This window comes from Colletotrichum acutatum (genome assembly GCF_030867785.1).
Source record: "Colletotrichum acutatum strain CBS 112980 chromosome Unknown BDZ83scaffold_80, whole genome shotgun sequence".
Classification (NCBI taxonomy): Eukaryota; Fungi; Ascomycota; class Sordariomycetes; order Glomerellales; family Glomerellaceae; genus Colletotrichum; species Colletotrichum acutatum.
Window position 1 is genome coordinate 137919 of NW_026849074.1, and position 19013 is coordinate 156931.

Consider the following 19013-nt stretch of genomic DNA (forward strand, 5'->3'; position numbering starts at 1 on the left):
AGATATCCAAGAGCTTGACGAGGTGTCCAACAGTCTCTATGGCCTGGAAGAAACACCCTTTCCGCCCTTCCTCGCAAGTGATATAAATAGGTACATCAATTCACATCACCTCCAGCCTCATCTGATAGTCGAACATGAAGTGGGCGCTCATGGCCCTCTCCGACCTAGCTCCAGGAACAGCTCAAACGTCGTCGATATCCCAACAGTCTAACTGGCTATAAGCACAAGAAACCTCACAGGACCCGACATCGTAGACCACCAACTCCTTTATCTAGTTGACGCACCTCAAGCTTTCCCGCGCGGTTGAATGATAGGACTCACTTTCCCTATGATCCGCCTCCAACTTATGACATGATCTCCTGAAGTGAGTGCACCTGACAACCAAAGAAGCACTGCCGCTGCCGCTGTCGCAGCCGATGTCAGCATCCATCAACCAGTCTCTGGTACAAAGACAAGCGAGCTCTCGTGTTCACAAGTTGATATGCCGAGCCCAAGCTCTTCCCAAAACATGAATATCGATAAAGATGAGTTGTCTCACGGAAAGTTAAGTAATGTGTCAAGAGCCAGGTAGCTACGCTTCCTGTAAGCCAAGTTCTGTGCTGATCCGTCGGCATCGAGTGGAAGCTACCAGGATGACAGTCCGTGGATGAAGCTACCCACAATGATAACCATCTACAACCAAAAATAGGCCGACTGATAATCGTACAATGTCGTCAAGATGAATATGATAGAGAGGCACAAGAGCTTTCTCGACATGTAATATCCCTTTCCACTTACCTCACTGTCACAAAGTAACATTTGATAGACACATGTCAACTACCAGCCATCAGGTAACACACGACAGTAGATGGGACATCTTTACTCTCTTCTTTGAAAAAACCAATGCAAACGAGACCATTTTTGACTTTTTTGAACGATACCGTCCATGAGTACCTAGATAGAAAAAAGCCTTTCATTTATCGTGCAACGACCAGAAATCAGCCGGCCCAGTCCTCGGAAACCTTGACGCAACCAATCCTTTCTGCAAATTTTCCCCGAAAACTGGTCCTTCCCTTCCGTTCTCCATCGTTGACTAGAGCCGGATATATGTGTCGGAGCACATTTTCTCAACCTATATGTGGGCGAATATAGGCGACCTTTGTGGGCGTGGGCATTTATTTGCCGCCGAGGCTGGGGAACGCAGACTCGTCCTTGGTGTTGATCTGCGCGCCCTGGGGACGGCCGCCGCGGGGGGCACCACCACGGGGGGCACCGCGGGCACCGTCGCCGCGTCCGCGACCGCCACGGTCACCACGGTCACCACCGCGGGCACCGCCACGGGGACCACCACGGCCACCACGGGGGCCGCCGGCACCGCCGCGGGAAGAGCGCTCGGGCTCGACGTAACGCTGGTCGATATCCAGGAGCTGCTTGGTCTTGCGCTCACGCTCGCGCTTGGTCTTGCCTCCGGTGCCGATCATGAAGTTCTCGTCATCATCGCGGGAGACCTCCTTGGCGGAAGCCCACTCCTTCTTGAGCTTGGTGCCCTCGTTGGCCTCGCGGACCTTGGTGTTGCCCTCGATGGCGAGCTTCTTCTCGGCAAGCTGGGCAAGGTACTCGGTGTAGGAGACCTGCTTCTCCTCGGGCTCCTCGGGCTCGAGGGGAGCGGCGGCCTCGGCCTCAGCATCCTTAGCCTCAGCCTGGGCAATGGCCTCGCCGGCAACCTCGTCCTTGCGCTCAGCCTCACCCTCGGTGGCGCCCCAAGACTGGGCAGCCTGCTTCTCGGAGCCGCTGCGACGAGTAAGTACGTGGAGTGTTATGCGTGAATCGGTTCAAATTACCTGGCGAGACCCTTAGACTGGCGGTCATCACGCTCACGGGGGAAACGTCCACCACGGCCTAATTGTATTTGTTAGTACGCGAATGGTTCCAACCTTTCTCCACGCATGCGGCGTCGGGGCATGGAGACGGCGGGACATCACGAACCTCCACGGGCGCGGGCACCGTAGCCGCCACGAGGGCCGCCTCTAGCAGGCTCGTCGGTGGTCTTGCCACGGTTGCGGTCGCTGCCAGCACCGCGGTCACGGAAGGCTATGGGCGAGAGAAGTCGTGTCAGCGGGTCAAGGTCCAAAGCGGGGTCTGCATTCCCGAGGTCTGCAAATTGATGATGGAGCAGACTCACCAGCCTCGTTGCCAGAGGCGTTGTTGCGACGGGCACCACCGGCAGCGGGGGCACGGGAAGGAGCCTCGGGCTCGACGCCGCGCTTGGTTGAGCGCAGAGAGTTCTTCTCAACCGTCTTCACGGGCGCCTGAGGAGTGTCATCCTCGGCATCGTTGCCTGTTGTGGGAAGTTAGGGCATTGGCTCAGAGGTACGATTCGTGGGGTCGTTCATTCGGGGACTCATACCGAGGAGCTCGAACAGGTTCTATTCAAGTAGGCTTGTTAGTTCCCATTGTCTTTGAAGCCCAGGGGCATGTATGGCAGGAGCGAAGCCAGAAAAAAAGTCGAGCAAAACAACATGGAGAAGGAGGCCGCCAGCAAGGGCGACAATGAGGCCGACGAGGTCAACGCACAAACACACAACAACTCAGTTGGCAAACAACTCGCACCAAAATAAAACGCAAAACGACATCGAGAATAGAGACAGAGGTTCAGCTTACCTTGCTTGCGACCGACATCTTGTCGCCTGGATTGTGGTGTACAATAGCGACCTAGTCTAGGATGATGATTGGGGTAAGAGACAAGGTTAGAACACCATGACCTGGCGGTGGTGGTGATGCTCAATGGGGGGGTATGGGACCAATTGGTGCCGGTGCTCTGGTGATGTTACGGATGGGACCTGAGGTGAAGAAACTGCGCACGATGGGGCCACTGGGATTCCGGGCGGGACAAATCACAGCACCACACACAGCGCAACAGAGGGAAGCGACGGGAAAGTACAGAGCAAATTAGGTCAGGCAGAAAGGGCACGCTGTGCTCACTTGGCCCAATGACAGCCCGGAAATGGCTTCAGCACGGGCATTGCACACGCTGGGAGCAGATCGCTGTGCCCTGTAGAGGGGGGGAGAGGGCACTGTCTTTCCGTCTTTTCCACCCAGCAAAGGGCAGTTTTGGTGTGAGATCATCGCTCTGCGTTCCCGGCTCGCTTAGCAATTCTTCCGACCTCCAATTTTGTGTGCCGTGCCTGCCAATTTCAGTGTGAACAACCTGCCGTGTTTAGGGTTCTAGACGCGCCGGCCTCTTTCCCCCCCCTCACCTCAGGTACCTTACGAAGTACCCTCTTACCTCACTTTTTGCCCATCACGCCGCCCAAACCTTGGTTCACCTTGCTAGCTTCCGTCTCGACGGCTTCGGCCAATCTGAGGTCCCGGTCTCCGGTCCCGAACGGTTTCCAGCATCATTCGACTCGGCCAAACTTCGCTCTAGCATAACGCAAGTTCCAGGTCCATGCTTCTTGCGCGAAAACCAAGAAAGTGAGGACCATTGTGAGAAAGAACAATCATGAAGGAGGGGCGGGATCCTCGGCACATCCTCTTCGTAAGGCAACCAATCGTCCCTTATCTTGTGCCAGCCGGCGCCCCCGGCTCCGAAACGGAAACCAAACCGAGCACCGAACTCTCTCATCCGTATTCGCTGCCGCTGTCGCTGTCGCTGTCGCTGCTGTTGCCGCTACTGCCAACAGTTCAACCGACATCGCCTGTTCCCAAGAATCCTAAGAGAGCATGACATGGTGCGGGGCAGGTTCGAAATGGTCAATGTAGGAGCTCGGTGCCCCTCTCTGCCCTGACCTCCCAGCTCTTGAAACCCAGCTCTCGGTGTCGAAGCACACACACGCACATCGTATTCACCCCGCTGCGAGATGCGAGCCAAGCCTCCTCGGTGGCTACCCGATGACGGCCAATACCATCTGAGCGCAGAGCTCCACAAAGCTGGGGAAGACGGCGAACTCAATCCCCATTGGGACTGCTGTCGACTCGAGCAACGCTTGCAGACAGACACACACCATCTCACAAGCTCACGGCTGCCATGCCAGTGTCTTTGGTGTGCACCACATGTCCCGATGACATTGTGACATGTAGATATGTCCCAACCTTGCTGTGATGTCAAGTCGTGTTACTCGCCGTGTAAGACGCAACCAGGCATATCAACCCGCCGTCGTGGTTCGGGTCATTCGAAACTTCCGATACAACATGACAGCATTCCTGAATACTGACGGTAACAACTGCGTATCTCCAAATCCTCCCTTGGGAAGATCGACAAACTAGTCGAAGTCCATCCTCTTAAGAACTTGGTTTGGTATTGAATCGCGTCCCACCCAAGGCTCTTGACGAACATCATGCCGTGACTCTTCGCATTACCTCCAAGCTGTGTGTGTGTGTGTGAGAGAGAGAGAGAGAGAGAGAGAAAGAAACCCTCGGCTCAAGAGGCATATCATGTTGTTTGAGGTATCACTGAAGCAACTCCGACAGATGATCATCTACGACAACACCAACCCCAGCAGCGGGATCTCAATACCGAGACATGGTCAGAGGAAGAAACCTCGTGTGTCTTTTGTCCTCGTCCGCATCTAGCGAGTCTTACAGCCAGTCACGGCCCGACCCAATCCAAGCTGCCGCTTCCAATTCATCGACAACGTACCCCTCACATACCATCCAACTCAAAGCTCCCAGCAACCCCAATACCACGTACATCGCTCCCAAACTCGAAGACAACAATACGATCCTTGAACCAAAAACATTGAACGACATCCCTCCATCCCTTACAGATCCTCAAGTCAAACACAAAAGAAATTGCCCAACATCAAAGAAAAATCAAAAAGAACGAGAGTTAATGGTGATCAGCTCTCGCGCAGTGCCAACACTGTGGATCGAACACAGGATCCCCGCATTACAAGTGCGATGCCTTACCACTTGGCCATGCTGGCGAGTTGTGCGATGCATCGGCGAATCCGCACGAGCCATCATGACTCCCTCCTCACAGCTAGGCACCCTCCCTCCGCAGGCGGGTCATCGCGTCCGACCTCACTTCAATGCCTGCGTTCATACTGAGAAACAGGTTTTCTTATTTCTTACTTCCCAGTTCCCAGGTTTTCGATCTGCGCTGACTAGCCACTGCTATCTCGATTGCTGGATCCCAAATAGGATACTCGAGACCACCTGGACCAAGTACTTTACCTCGGAATTTCATCAGTATCTAATTTACCCCGGTTTTAGCATCACGCCACGGGCTGACTAGCTTCCATCTCAAGCGCAAGATCTAGTTTCCGGTTTAACATACCACGCGCCTACCTCGGTCAGAAAATTGGCAAGACCCCAATATCATCTTCTTCAACGCCCAAAAGTTTTCCGAGAATGACACATGCCGGCAGCCGCGGTAGTGAAGGCAAGCGTGGCCGGATGTAAATGCTCGCTCTGAGAATCGGGCCCATATAGTATAGTATGCTGCCGTGGCTTCTCGAGTTGTCACCAGCTGTCGATAGTGTTATTGTGATTTTCAACCTTTTTGCAAAAGCATCGTGAATAGACATGAGTATGAACAAGAGCCGGGGCCCAGTGATATTGAGAAAACTAGCCATTAAATACCGATAAGGTTCAACCATCTAAAGAGTGTAAAGTTGCCACCAATGCCTTTTAAACTAAAAATCAAACTCCCCATCTATCACATCTACTCGTGAGCATTATCCCCGAGAGAGCGAGCCAAGCAAGCTCTCTAGTAGCCGGTGCCGAAGGAACCGCACTTGCTGGCCGCATAGGAGTTGCGGTTCTCAGAAAGGCAGTCGGTGTACTGGACAGTGCACTTGTTGATGGCGACGCTGAAGTTGTCCGAGAAGAACCAGCGCTTGGCGAACTCAGGTGCGCGGGCGTAGACGGCAGCGTCGTCGCGGCGGCCGCGGCGGTTGTTCCAGGTCTTGCAGCCCTGGGCGTAGGTGTTCTGGCAAGCGTTGTACTGCTCCTTGCAGGCATCCTGGCAGACGCTGGCGACGCTGCCGCGACCAAAGGACTTGCAGAGCTTGGTGTCGGCCTGAAGGTAGAGCTTGAACTGGTTGCCGGCCTTGAAGTCAATGGCGATATCGTTGCAGGTGACGATGGGGATCTCGATGCCACCGACGGGGTTGCCAGGGCCGTATCCGAACCACCAGCTGGAAGGCTGCTTGCAGACACCGGTAGGAGGAGGAGGAACAACGGTAACCGGGGTGGAGGTCGTGGTAGGCTTGGAGGGGCAAGGGAAGGTAGACACGGATGTGGTACCGGGCTTGTAGCCCTTGGGAGCCTTCTTGGCGAAGCAGTCCTTCTTGGAGCAGGATCCCTTGCCCTTGCAAGAGCTGGAGCAGTAGCTGCTGACGTCGCTGCACCAGGCCTTGAAGTCCATGCAGCTGGCAGAGCCGGGCCATCCAGCGTTCTTCAGGCAGGCACTGACCTGGAGCTTGCAGCTGTTGTGGGCCTTGGTGCAGCTGTCGTTGTCGTCAAAGTCGGGGAGGTTCTTGTTGCACCAGCTGCCGCAGCCGTACTCGCAAGTGGCGGGAGTGACAATGGTGGTAGTGCAGACAGCGGGAGCAGTGGTAGTGGCAATGGTAGTGGGAGGCTTGGATGTGGTGACGGGAGGCTGAGAAGTCGTGACAGGAGCAGTGGTGGTGGAAGGAGGAGCCTGGCTAGAGACGGTGGTGGAGGTGGTGGAGGTGGTGGAGGAAGTCGGGGGAATGCTGATGGACGGGATAGTGGCCGAAGTGCTGATGGAGATGGTGGAAGAAGACGAGACGGAGTTGACGGGAGGGACGTATCCGCAGGGCTCAAGAGACTTGAGCTTGCTGGCGACGTAGATCTCCATGACGGCAGAGCCACCGCAGTTCTTGGTGCTGTCGCCGTTGCAAGGCTTGTTGCACTTGTCCATGGTAGTGGCGGTGGTGTAGTTGCCCATCACGACACCGCAGTAGCACTCACCGCCGTACTCGACACCGGCGAAGGCATATCCCTCGCTGGCACAAGCGGCGAGACAGGTGGAGGGAGTCATGGTGGCAGAGTCAACAGAGTCCTGGCGCTCAGCAATGGTACGGCCGTGGTTGGTGTCGTCGGTGTAGCAGCCAATGGAGGTGTAGTCGTCGACGGTGGCACCGCCAGAGGGGAACGTGGGATCTTGCCAGACAGAGAAAGCCGAGGGACCACCGCAGGTCTCGGAGCTGTTGCCAGTGCACTTGTAACTGCAAACAGACTCGTCAAGGGTAGGGCTGTTGATGGTAGCGCTACAGTAGCAGACACCGTAGTAGGTGAGACCGGCGTAGCGGTATCCATTACCTGTCATCGTGTTAGGCTTTCGTGTCAAGTCTCAAGCATGGTCAGGACGGCTTACCCTTGCAGGCATCAACACATGTCTCGATGGTCATGTTCTGCTGGTTGAGGCTGGAGCGGAAGTCGAGGGCATTCTCGCCCTTGGTACCCTTCTCCTGGAAACATCCCTGGTAGGTGAAGGGTTGGAACTCGTCGAGGCAAGGCGGCAGCTCAGTGGTGGTCGCGGTGACCTGGTTAAAGAGGGTGGCAGCTGCAAGAGCAGCCAGGGCCCGGATGATGGGAGCCATTGTAAACGATGGTGTGTATTAGTTATTAGAAAGAATGTAGTATCTCTTTGCAAGAAACGAGTGTGCAAGAGTGAGCGAGTGTGTTCCCGGATTGGGTTGTGAGTGATGAGCTGGAAGAAAGACGGGGATGAGAGGTATCGAGGCCCATCATATATAGTGAAATTTGATCATAGCAGGAGCTCAAGATTGATTGATAGACATCCCGGCCGGCAGAGTCACAATCAGGGGAACAGCCTCAACGGGTGATGCAAGTAGCGGCCGATAGAGTGGTGTCAGGTTGGACGGGGGCAGAGCGCCACGACTAGAGGGTTAGTGCGATATCTAGAGTAAAGCATGGAAGATAGCCAGCGTGAACGGTGCCTTGGCAGACATTGTTTGGAACTGTTGGTTTGCATACACGTCTTTCACGGAAGCCACGGTGACGGAACGGTCACATCGAGCCCGTGATGCCAGGTCGTGAAAAGCTAGAATAGACTCGGCAAGGTGACAGAAGTGGGCGGCGCCTCGAGGGGAAGAGGGATACAAGTTTAGACAGCAACGTTAGGGGGGCGGCGGTCGGTGTGTCCTCACCTGCGCCAGTAGTCAGCTCTACGGACCCAAGTCAGCGAATGCCATGCTTCTTTGGGTCAAGAGGCAAGGGCCGAGATGCTGTGATGTTGGATTATCCGCCCAGTTGGGGCCGGACAGGTGCAAAAGGGCAAAGTCCAGGAGTCCGAGCAAAGGTAGCCCACGCCAGAAGTGGAATAGAGTTGAAAAGTGAAGAAAGAGACCAGACTCTTTTTGGATCGGCGGAAGTCGTCGGATGACGGTGGGAGGATTCATGGACACCTTACTGTGGTAAGGTACCTTAAGGTCGGTAGGTAGGTAGGTGCAAGTTTACAGGGCTTACCTTAAACCCACAAAGACTCAAAAGAGAGTCGCGAGGAAGGAAACAAAACAAAAACCGGGTAGCCCAGGCAGGAACCAGGGTGCCTCCCAATCGGGAAGGATGACGGCCCCATACCCGGGGCAAAAACCTAGTTCTATTGGCTGTAGCAAGTGTTAAGCTCAATTTGATCCCAGTTCATCCCGTCCAACAGGCGAACAGGGGGGTTTCCAAAGTCCGTACCTGCATTAGGCCGCTTTTCTGGTACTGCTAATCTCATCTCTCGCCCTCTTTGCCTTCCCTCCCGCCCTTCTTGGAGGCTTCGTAGTCCCGTCTCTTGGGCATCTGACCTTCCACCGCGTATTCCATTTGCCGCTTTCTCAAAAAGTGCCCTAAACAAGCTTGAGCTGGCCAGCTTTCCTAGTCTACAGCATGCTGTCAGATTCAATCTCCTTGGAATCACCTTTTCCAAGCACACATTAGCCACCGACGTCGAACGTGGCTTTTAGAATATGCTTCATCCTTCATGCAATCTGAATCAGGGGTAATCGGCTTTTGCTTTTGCTAAGAATATCTTTTTGTCATTCACTGCCTTCCAAGAACGACCAATCCAACGCCCAGAAGCCTCCATCGTCGACCGCGCTTCTTGACCTCACCACAAAGATACCTCACAGAGGCACTGACTCGGGCCGGGACCTCTCCTCTTCTCTTCTCGTCTCTGCGTCCCAGCGTCATTCTCATTTCCAGACGATGACCGTGGTGGACTGGACCCTCTTAGGTTCTTAGCAGCGCAAACTCCAAGCCCAACATCGTACCAGCAGTCTTTTGCTCGTGCGTCTAGGCCGGTCGACCTGTCAGGATCCGCACAGTCGCTCGCCGCTCGCTGCGCCCCTCTCAACTATGCATAATGCAGTCGGGTTGCAATATTGAAGTCTGCCCCTGGTTGACCAGAGACACTGACTAGGGCCTTGATAGGATCCTCCGTCTTTTTTTTTTTTTTTTTGGCTTCCGCAGTCGAAAACAATTCAGCCGCTGGCAGTGGGCACCGTCTCAGAGCACAGGGCAACTGCTGCAGGGCCTCGCAACATGCACCCGCTCGGCCAAAATATTGAACGTCGATGCAACGTTCCCGGCTTTTACACGAAAACACCATGAACCTCGGACGGAAATCCCGAAGTATGCTCTGGCATCTGCTCGCGCAGACTTCATGTTCCGTGCTTCTTATCCCTTATCCCTTCCAAGGTCTCGGGTCTCCGGCGTCGGTGCGTATAAACAAGTGTATCTCGGACACCTCAGCTGTCGATCGTATGCGGGGTGGTCTTGATCCAATATCGTGGTGCTTGAGATAGAGGACCGCAGATCAAGGGCACTCCCGCCAACAGGGGTCGGCTGCCTCCTCTACCTTGCTCGAGTTATTTATCGCTAGCAAGGCTGTCAGGCCTGCCAACATAAACCGCGCGGTGGACGACGAGACACAGACCTCTCAACTTCAGGTGAGTACAGTCGGGCCCTCAAATGGAAAGTCAACACAGAATACGAGTGAGCAGCGAATCCGAAGTGGAATCATCAAATCGGCCTTCCCAACGGCCGTAACAGAAGACGATGCCTTATTGCAAAGGATTGATTTGGTTTTTGTGTGTACATCCGATATTGCATGATTCAACGACCAACTGACTGAAGTCACCGTCGACAAACTGATAGTGGCCCAACGTCAGTGGACTGGCCTAATATTCACATCAACCCTCTATTTGGCTCTCATGATCTCTGTTACAGGGACTGCAGACTTGGGATGAGGGCGCCCTCTCTTTGAATGGCTGATCAAAAACCCACGGTGTCTGAACGTTCCGAGTGTATCCGTAAGCGGCCGAGAAAAGCGAGGTAACGAATCGCCTACGCCAGCAGCTCGACTCTTCCTCGTTCTGTTACCCCACACGAGCCACAGACAGGAACCGCGACACAGGGCTCTCCCAAGGCAACGGCTCCTTTGCACAATCAATAAGCTTATTGATAACCTCTTCGCAGTTCTTGCAAGTAAAGATCTAGGACGTTGGAAGGAGAGAGCTGCGCCCCATTCTCCCGTCGACGGCGCCGGCCCAAATGCCAATGCAACTGAACCATGCCCACCTGAGAATATGGGCTAACGAGCCCCCTTTCCCAAGAGAAGCTAAGCTAAGATAGCTAGCTTTAGACTGTTTAGTCTGCAAAAGTCCGACCGCCCATCAACTGAGGATAATGGTTGCTCGGTCGAAAATCTGCGCCCAGCCAAAACGGCTTCTTGATTTCTTCAACAACGCTGACGGTCGCCGGCGCCACACCGTGGATGCCAAGGCCACCTTTTTCGGCTCTCGGTATCGTCTTCCTGTTGGATCTAAACCCCGTGATGGCTTCTCACACAAGTTACTCCACAGGCTTTGATCCTCAACTCCACCCTTGGGGTCCTTGGGGAGGGCAAAGCTGAACCTCGTATCGACGGGAGACCGACGACGGCTCAGCCCAAGGAACCCGCGGCGTCCCGTGGATATCCTAGCATCCTCCGAGATCTGTTCGATGCGAATGCGGAGTCCGGCGCGATGCCGACCTTTCCTGAGCAGTGGGTAGGGTTTGATCACCCCTGACGAGGCTCTGGGCAGATCGTCGGGATCGCCATAATTGTTGCTTACCTTACCCCCTTACTAGACCTTTCCAAAGGCCTAGACTTAGGTGGACCAACAGAAGGGTTTGGACAATTCGGGACTTCCGATCCAGCTAGATGGACTTTGGAGATATTCTCTGATCCTTCTCGTCTTGCTTGACTTCCTACACTCCCTATCAGTCTGGCCTCCATCGCACATGTCCATTTGCAACCCAAATCGAGGCTGCTTCGCAATGACTGTCAACCAAGCCATTGCCAGATCTAGGTGTTAGGATTTTGTGAGGCCTTTATCAAGTGGACACCCAAGTGTTGGAAATATTAGGCAACAAACCGACCAAGCTGCTCTCTGTACCTGGGTTTATGCCGTGCCGATGCCCTGCGGCGTCAACTTGCGCTACGAGGTTTATATGCTCTTCTTCAGCGTCATTGGCGGCGACTTGCTGGGCAGCATCGTGAATGTAGTCCACTGCAGACCACGAACAACATCAACAGCATATATTCGAGCATCACCGTATTAGTGGAGATGGGTATAAAGTGCAAAAATAATTCAATTCCGGCCAGGAGCTATGCCAAAAAAGTCATGTCACATTTCACCTCCGTCCTGATCGACGATTAAAGGCTATCTGTTACTTCCATTCTAGCTTGCCCCCTCTGTTAAAGGAGCGGGTTTCAGAGAAGGAAACCATCCTTCTGGGGGGGGCATCTAGAGTTACATCCTTTTTAAAACAACTTCCTGCCTAACCTAGAACGCCGATGCAGAACTTGCGGTAACCACTTCTTCACTTCCATCTACCCCTCCTCCCCTCTCTTTTTTCCCTCACCAGTTCTCTTTGTCCTTCCGATGAGACTGTGGCCATGGTAGGTGTCTTTATCGACACTACGCATTTAGGCCTTGTCGCGAAGGTGACGGGGAACCCACTTGCCGGGAGCGCCAGAAGCCTTGAGGGGCTCTGCCGGCGTGGCAGGCGAGGCGGTTCGGTCGGGGCGGCCGTTCTCACGATCATCGCGTCCGGAACCTCCGCGGTTAAGGGGGGCACCACCACGGTCGCCGGAGGCGCGGGGCGGCGGGGGCGCGCTGTCGGACGACGCACCACCACCAGAGGCGGCCTTGGCAGCCTCACGCTCACGCCAGCTGGGCTTGTTGCCGGCGAGGGCGAGACGGGGCGGGCCACCGGCACTTGGGCGGTCCTCTGAACGTTCAGGGCGCTCAGAACGCTCCGCACGCTCAGAAGGACGCTCGTAACGGTCGGAACGTTCGGGGCGCTCGGAACGCTCCGGGCCACGGGACGGGGGAGCGCGGGCAGGGGGCGCGCCATCGGCGTTGGCGGGGGAGGCAGCCTTGTTGGCGGCCTCGCGCTCGCGCCACTTTCCGGCACCGGGCAGGTTGAGCGGGCGACGACCCTCGGGGACGGAGTCGGTGCCACGCTCGGGAGCGCGGGAAGGTGGTGCGGCCCGCTGAGACTCTCTCTCGGCCTTGCGACGGGCCAGGGCCTCCTCCTCGCGTCTCGCCTGGAGGGCAGCCTTCTCGAGGCCCTCCTGGCGCTCTTGCTCGCGCTGCTCCTTGAGGCGCTGCATCTCGGCTCTCTTGGCCTCGGCACGTCTCTCCTGCTCCTCCTTCTCTCTGGCGGCACGCTCCTCGGCCTCGCGGAGGACTCTCTCTTGCTCCTCGCGCTCGCGCTTCTCGCGGAGCTTGCGGTCGCGGTACTCCTTCTTGCGAGCGGCGATCTGCTTCTCCAGCTCCCTCTCTGCGTCTCTGCGGCGCTTCTCGAACTCGTCGCGGCGACGCTCGTGGAGGTTGGCGCGGAAGGACTCGTACTCGGGCATCAGGCGGGTGAGGCGGTGCTTCAGCTCGACGCTCTCCTTGTGCTTGATCTCGGCCTCCTTCAGGGTCTGAGCCTTGACGGCCTCGTAGGTCGCCCGGTCCTGCTCCGTCTGCTTCTTGTAGTCCTCGGGCAGCTTCTTGGCCTCTTCCTTTCTGAAGGCACGCTCCAAGTGGTCGATACGCTTCCAGACGATGCGGAGCTTCTCTGAAACATCGTTCTTCTCACGCTTGAGCTGCTCCAGCTTGATGGCATGAATGGCACTGGAGTCGAGGTTCTCCAAGTTGTCCATGTCGATGTCGATCGTCTTGTTGCCGATCTTGAGGTCGGCAATCTGCTTCTTGAGCTCCTCCTTGCGAACGCGGTCACGCTCGGCCTTCATGCGCTTCTCTTCACGCTCCTTCTGCTCAGCGGCGAGACGCTTGTCCTCGGCCTCCTGAAGCAACTGCTCACGAAGACGCTTCTGGCGGGCATTCTCTCTCTCCTTACGAGCCTGAGCCTCAGAAGCCTCCTCCTTGCGCTTGTGGATGACCTCCTTTCTTGCGAGAATGGAGTGGTGCTCCTGCTCAGCACCGGCGCGGGCACGCTCCAAAGCGGCTTCTCTTGCGGCAACGAGAGACTGGTTGTATGTAGGGTCGATGTAGAAGCAGGTAGTGTGAAGAGACTTGACAAGGCGGGTAAGCTGAGAGCGGACAATCTCAGAGGGAGTGCTCTGAAGACGCTGAACAGAGCTGCCATCAGCCTCAGCTGAGCCAGCGGAAGATCCAGCGTGAGCAGCCTTGGCGGAGGAGAAGACGTCGTTGTCGAAGCTGAGGACACCGGTGGCGTGGTCCATGCGGATGGCCAAGTCACCCTTCTTGTTGCCGTTCATGATGAACTTCTCAATGGTGCCGCGAGTAACCTGGAAAGGCTCGGGGAACTGAGCAAGCTTCTCAACGAAGGCCAAGTCGACAGTCTCGTACACCTGGGAGAGCTGCTGGAAGAGTCTGGTGAGAATGACCTGCTGCAGGGGCAGGATGTACTTCTCCATCTCGGCGTCATCTCCGATCTTGGTAAGAATAGGAGAGATCTTCTGGCAAATGGAGAGAGGGTGGAAATCGACCTCAAGGATGTTGTACAGATCGCGGATCTCAGGGCGAGCGCGCTTCAGCATCTGCTTAGCGAGGGCATCGCGGAAGAGGCCAGCACGAGTAGGGGCCTGGCCCATGCCGAGCAGGTGCGTGAGGCGGGCGTTCTTGTTCTTGCGGGACTCATCGAAGTCGACCATAGCACCGCGGGAGCGAGTGGTGCTAATGACGGGGATGGCGAGAGCAGACAACAGCACGAAAGAGGCGGCCTTCTGAAGGTCGTTCTCGGTAGCGGGAGGGTTGTCGGCCTTCTTGCCCTGTCCGCTGGCAACGACAGCGGCGGACTGGCGGAGAAGGGTGTAGTATCTGGACCAGGCGGCGGCGTGGAAAAGGTAGTTCTCGCCGACAAGGAAGATACGGGTGAGCTTCTCGTAGTAGTTGGCCATCATGATGTTCTTAGGAGGGCGCTTGCTGAGGTTGAGGAGAGTGTGGATGTCCTCAACGGAGCGGAAGGCCTCCTGCCAGAGCTCCAACTCGACGGCAACGTTGAGCTGCTGGAAACGGGTCTCCAGGTGACGCTGCAGGGTGTCGGGGTCGCTGAGATTGATGGCGTGCATCTGTGCAGAGTACTTGGCCGCAGTCTGAACATGGTTGCGAAGCAGTTCGCAGAGTCTGCGGAACTCGGTCTTGCGGGTGTACTTCAGGCAGAAGTCGAAGGCCTGCATGGCAGTGCTCTGGTAGAGGATCTCGAGACGGGCATTGTTGCGGAGGATGTCGAGAACGGTGCGGTATGCCTCCCAGAGGAACTTGAGCCACGGGGTGACGATGGCACGGTCAGTACGGTCGCGGGACTGCTCGCCGGAGACGGTGGCAAGGAGGATGGACTCGGGTGTTTCGCTGGCCTCCAAGTCGTCGACGTTGGTGGTGGAGGTGTTGGCCTCGATGCTGGACTGGACCTCATCGGCCTTTGCCTGGGCAACGGTGACCTTCTCGGCGGCGAGCTCGATGAATTTCTTGAGGACCAGCTGCGTATCTCCCTGTTAGCAACGGTTGCCCTAACCCATTTCCACGGCGGCGAGACGGCTTACCTCGATGGTGCCGATGTTGGTGTTCTGGCTAATGTTCTTGTACTGGTAAAGGGCATCCTTGGCCAGCTTCCCCTTCTTTTGTTCGACAGAGAGCTCCACCAACAGGAGCATCACCGGCTCCAGCGACGCGATGGGAACATTTCGGCTTCTCTTCGAGGTGATGTGCTCGTGGAGGAGGGTGAGGGCGGCCGGGACTTGGTTGACGCCGATGAGCTCGTGAGCACGCTTGAGGACGTTCTCCGGCTTCTGGTGAGGTGGAGGAGGCTATAGCTTATTGTCAGTACTTCGGTTCGACAACAACAGCAAGCAAGATGACGCCCCGTGATAGCAAGGTTGGAGAGGGGTAGCGTCAAATCCATGTGGGAAATTCTTGGGCAGGCGGGCCCAGAGGTTGAGAAAGCAAACAGAGAAACTCACCATGATGGGCAACCTCCTCTGCGGGAAAATACTATTCTCGAGAGGGTCCTTGGTTTGAAGAGTTGCAGCGCAAGCCTTTTCGTGCGAGCGGGATATTGACTTGGCTGTCGCTCGGTGCGTTGGCGTTGATGCAATACACAGCAAAGACGAATTTTTCAATTTCGTGTGTGGCCGCTATGCGAATCCTGAGGGGCTCCGAACGTCCGTGCGTTGTGCGAAACGGAGATCACGTGGTTGAAGATTATGTCAGCCGAGGCTGACTGATTTACCACTGAAGGTTTGCGGCACCTTCCCGTCCCTCAATTCACTGCAGTCGACCCGTTCCAAAACATCAGGCAAGGACTGAGGTACCTCCGATGTCATTTGTTGTTGTATGGCTCAACTCAGTGACGGGAACGAGGTCGCCGACTACACTGTTGAGATGATGTCCAATTCGAGTGAACATTGCGCCTGCCGTTGCGCTAAGTCTCTTCAAAACCTTCCTTCCCGTCACTTCACTTGATAGGTCCCAACCGTGATTTTCAGACTTACTTGCCAGCCTTGTCGGTTTCTAATCAAAAGCCTCCCCGAACTTTCTTTGATCCCGGATACGGACGGGGGCATGCTCCCGCAGTGCTCCACCGAGACCGAGGTAGATGGTGACTTCACACACTTTTCTTCGGCAGAGCGGGAAGATCGAGAATCACCGATCTTGAATCGTATGTCCTCACTTCCAACCTACAAGCACAGGGGACATGTGCATAGTTATACATTATTGGACGGGTAGGGCAGCAGTATGAATGACTTCCCCGGGCAGGCTTACAAGTTGCGAGTACCTCCTGCGTAAGTACGAGCATGTCGTCCTTTCGGGTAAGCTGGCAAAGAATTCGCGTTGGACAAGACTAGAGAAGGGCCGATATACATCGGTCCTCCTCTTATGAAAATTCCCGATATAGAGCATGGCGCCGTGGACATTTTTCGCGAGCGTGTTCTTTCAGCTAGCCCCTCGGCAGCTCTCCGTTCTTTGTCTGGCTGAGGGCCCAGGGTCGTCAGCCCAACTGAAAACGTCATGAGGGAGAGTTCCATGGCACGTCTCGATGTCAAAAGCAAAAATGTCGTTGGCACCCTATCATATATACGACGGTCCCCGCGAACACTTCACGACATCTATTAGCTTCGGCAGCGAGGCGAGCCGGATAGAGAGTGCCGCACGATATATGGGAGACAGACTTCTGTGTAAGAGTCGGCAGTGCAGAGTTAAAGTCTGATCGAGATGCCGGGTCTCGGTATGGCAGTTGGACACGGGAATCGCAAAAGAAAGGAGAGAAAAAAACAAAGGCCAAAGGTTGGGTTCGCCACATCTGATGCCCAAGATGTGCAGCTCATTCATCGTCATCAAACACCACATGCCGCGACTTGGAGTACTCCGTACAGTCGCGGTATCGCATCTTGTGCTCGTCGTCATGATTGTATCCGTATTCTATGGGCGCAATCGGGGTGCCGGCCAACTAAGGTAGGGGAAACCCAAATGTGGGAGATTGCCCGCTCCGGCCAATTTCCAACCAATCCCGCCAATGCTGGTCTACACCAGATGGGGTCCGTGCGGAGCGTCGCTTCTTTAAATTTTCCCTCTTTCTTGAGAGGCGACAGGAACCTCAGCGAACACCCCCGCCGGCGCCGGGTCCAGTCACCCACCCTTGCCGACCCGTGGGCTGTCCAATCCAGAAGCCACAAGGATGACTAAGGAGAAGAAAGTGGATGTACCTTTCACCGCTTGGAACACACTGTCAGGTACCGCACTCCACCGGGGGAGGGTGCGGCCACCAGCAACGCAAACACATTTGACCTGCAGCACTGCAGCATGCAGCCTGTACAAATGCACAAACATGCACACAAGCACACATACTGTGCAGTAGACCCCAGTATGTCGACCTGCAATGGTCTGGCAGCAGCTGGCAGGTACTCTCTCTTCGCTTCGCTTCATAAAAACCCGCGCGCAGTACTTCGTACAGCAAAGATGCAATGCGGCTCGGTACCCTCCAGGGACGGGGCGGTCGTTGCTTTCATGGCGCACCTGGTGGCCCTAGCGCAAGAAGGTAACCTTGCGTCCATGGACCTTTGACCTTTCCTATCACGTTAGGGGAACCTTTCCCAAGGGCTCCGCAATCCAATCCAATCCCAGCTTTCCCAGTCCCAGTCCCCAGTCCCAATTCCCAGTCCCAGCCGGTCTCCCAGACACTAGGAGTACGTGACTTCCCTCCCGTCCTCTCTCACTCAATTCCCAATTCCCAACTGTACCTGCGGCTTGCCTGCACCTACCTACCTACCTCTAGGCTCTCCGTACCTCTCTCTACCTTTCCTTCCACTCACTCACTCCCTCCTCCTTCCCCGTCGCCCGTCGCCCGTCCCGTCCTCTCCTTTGCTTTCCCAATTCCAAACCCATTATCCGAGCAACCAACCTACCCATCTCTTCCAACACCCGTAATCCTCCCCCCCAAATCCAATCACCCCCGACGCTCTTTCCTTTGTCGATTCGCTTCGATCGAAACCGGCCTTGATCACTCTCTCAATTCCCCCGCGGTTCTCGCTGCTGTGAGTTTTTTCGCCCCCCTACTGACCATTTAAATCCTCCCCATCCCGCTTCCGATCCTGAGCTCGTACCACGGGGTGGTGGGAAAACGCGGCAACCACCGCCAAAGCGGAGTCAAAGGAGGGAAACTTTAATCAAACTGACACGATATGCTCTCTCATCAGGAACGTCCTTCTCACATCACCACCACCACCTCTCCTACCACCGCCGAATCATCTGCTGTAGCCACCACAGCCACTCCTCCTACCTCTCGCCAGCGGCAGGATCAGGTCCAACAGCCTCGTTCCGACGACAAACAATCACGACGACAACACGCCGCCGCTGAACCCTCTGTCGCTGCCGCCGCCGCGTCATCTTCCGCGACACCTTCTTCTTCATCAAAGTCTCCAGCCACCCGATCCGCGACAGCAATGCCTCAATACACTTCCCGCGATGTCGGCGACCCGTCGCAGATCAAGAAGAACAAGCAGTCGATGGCCGACCTCAAGCTGAGACGATTGACGGAACTCAACAACCGCCTGCGCGAGGATCTTGAAAGGGAACGGATTCCGGTCAGCAATGCTTCTAAGAGGTAGGTCTTGGATTGTCAATCGCCATCATCGATGCAAATCAACGCGGCCAACCAGCCATTGATTCCATCGCGATCAGGCAAATCAGCGACTAATTCGGTCATTCTAGCATCATTGCCTACTGCAACAGCACGAGGGACTACATGGTTCCATCGGTTTGGGGCGCTGTCCCCCGCGGCGAAGACCCCTACGCACCACAACAAAGCGGCGGATGCTGCTTGGTGATGTAGAGCAACGTATATCATGGGTTAGCGATGTTGATATCGGAACAGTCGATATGCTCCGATCGGATTGTCATTTTTCAATTTTACGCGTGGAATACCAAGACCCCCGAGCGCCATCGGGAATGCAGCAACCTTCTGTAAACAGCGAACGATCACCTCTTCTCGAAGAACCGGAAAAGAAAACAGAGGACACACGCTGGTTATCCTTTTAC

At 55.6% G+C, this 19013-nt stretch overlaps 5 protein-coding genes and 1 non-coding gene across 6 annotated transcripts; 2 read left to right on the forward strand and 4 right to left on the reverse strand.

The window, feature by feature from the left end:
* Nucleotides 1–748: 748 nt before the first annotated feature.
* On the reverse strand, nt 749–2658 carry BDZ83DRAFT_784084 (uncharacterized protein; the record flags this gene model as incomplete). The annotated part of the gene is made up of 6 exons (XM_060515604.1): nt 749–1770; nt 1821–1878; nt 1966–2070; nt 2162–2317; nt 2387–2405; nt 2641–2658. 6 exons carry the CDS (start codon nt 2656–2658, stop codon nt 1155–1157), a joined length of 972 nt encoding a protein of 323 aa, XP_060362457.1. The 3' UTR covers nt 749–1154.
* A 1752-nt stretch (nt 2659–4410) lies between these two features.
* On the forward strand, nt 4411–5536 carry BDZ83DRAFT_428578 (uncharacterized protein). Its single transcript, XM_060503031.1, has 2 exons — nt 4411–5169; nt 5229–5536. The coding sequence occupies exons 1-2, from the start codon at nt 4502–4504 to the stop codon at nt 5380–5382; spliced, it is 822 nt and encodes a 273-aa protein (XP_060362458.1). The 5' UTR covers nt 4411–4501; the 3' UTR covers nt 5383–5536.
* Nucleotides 4833–4904, reverse strand: BDZ83DRAFT_t202. The gene has a single exon. It is a non-coding gene; the product is annotated as a tRNA-Thr (tRNA).
* Nucleotides 5537–5689: 153 nt separating the features above from the next.
* BDZ83DRAFT_583127 (WSC domain-containing protein) lies at nt 5690–7550 on the reverse strand (the record flags this gene model as incomplete). The annotated part of the gene is made up of 2 exons (XM_060505619.1): nt 5690–7269; nt 7325–7550. The coding sequence occupies 2 exons, from the start codon at nt 7548–7550 to the stop codon at nt 5690–5692; spliced, it is 1806 nt and encodes a 601-aa protein (XP_060362459.1).
* A 4012-nt stretch (nt 7551–11562) lies between these two features.
* Nucleotides 11563–15662, reverse strand: BDZ83DRAFT_428605 (eukaryotic translation initiation factor 3 subunit A). Its single transcript, XM_060503032.1, has 3 exons — nt 15440–15662; nt 15023–15286; nt 11563–14959 (listed from the first exon to the last, which is right to left on the reverse strand). Exons 1-3 carry the CDS (start codon nt 15440–15442, stop codon nt 11933–11935), a joined length of 3294 nt encoding a protein of 1097 aa, XP_060362460.1. The 5' UTR covers nt 15443–15662; the 3' UTR covers nt 11563–11932.
* A 1029-nt stretch (nt 15663–16691) lies between these two features.
* BDZ83DRAFT_721444 (GGL domain-containing protein) lies at nt 16692–18807 on the forward strand (the record flags this gene model as incomplete). Its single annotated transcript, XM_060512385.1, has 3 exons — nt 16692–16857; nt 18234–18579; nt 18687–18807. 3 exons carry the CDS (start codon nt 16692–16694, stop codon nt 18805–18807), a joined length of 633 nt encoding a protein of 210 aa, XP_060362461.1.
* Between the last annotated feature and the right edge of the window lie 206 nt (nt 18808–19013).

Coding starts and splice junctions, on each gene's coding strand:
- BDZ83DRAFT_428578 (XM_060503031.1), top strand. CDS start 4,502: ATGGTCAGAGGAAGAAACCTCGTGTGTCTTTTGTCCTCGTCCGCATCT. Junction 5,170..5,228: donor TTTACCTCGGAATTTCATCA/GTATCTAATTTA, acceptor TTCCATCTCAAG/CGCAAGATCTAGTTTCCGGT.
- BDZ83DRAFT_428605 (XM_060503032.1), bottom strand. Junction 14,960..15,022: donor CCAACATCGGCACCATCGAG/GTAAGCCGTCTC, acceptor GGAGATACGCAG/CTGGTCCTCAAGAAATTCAT.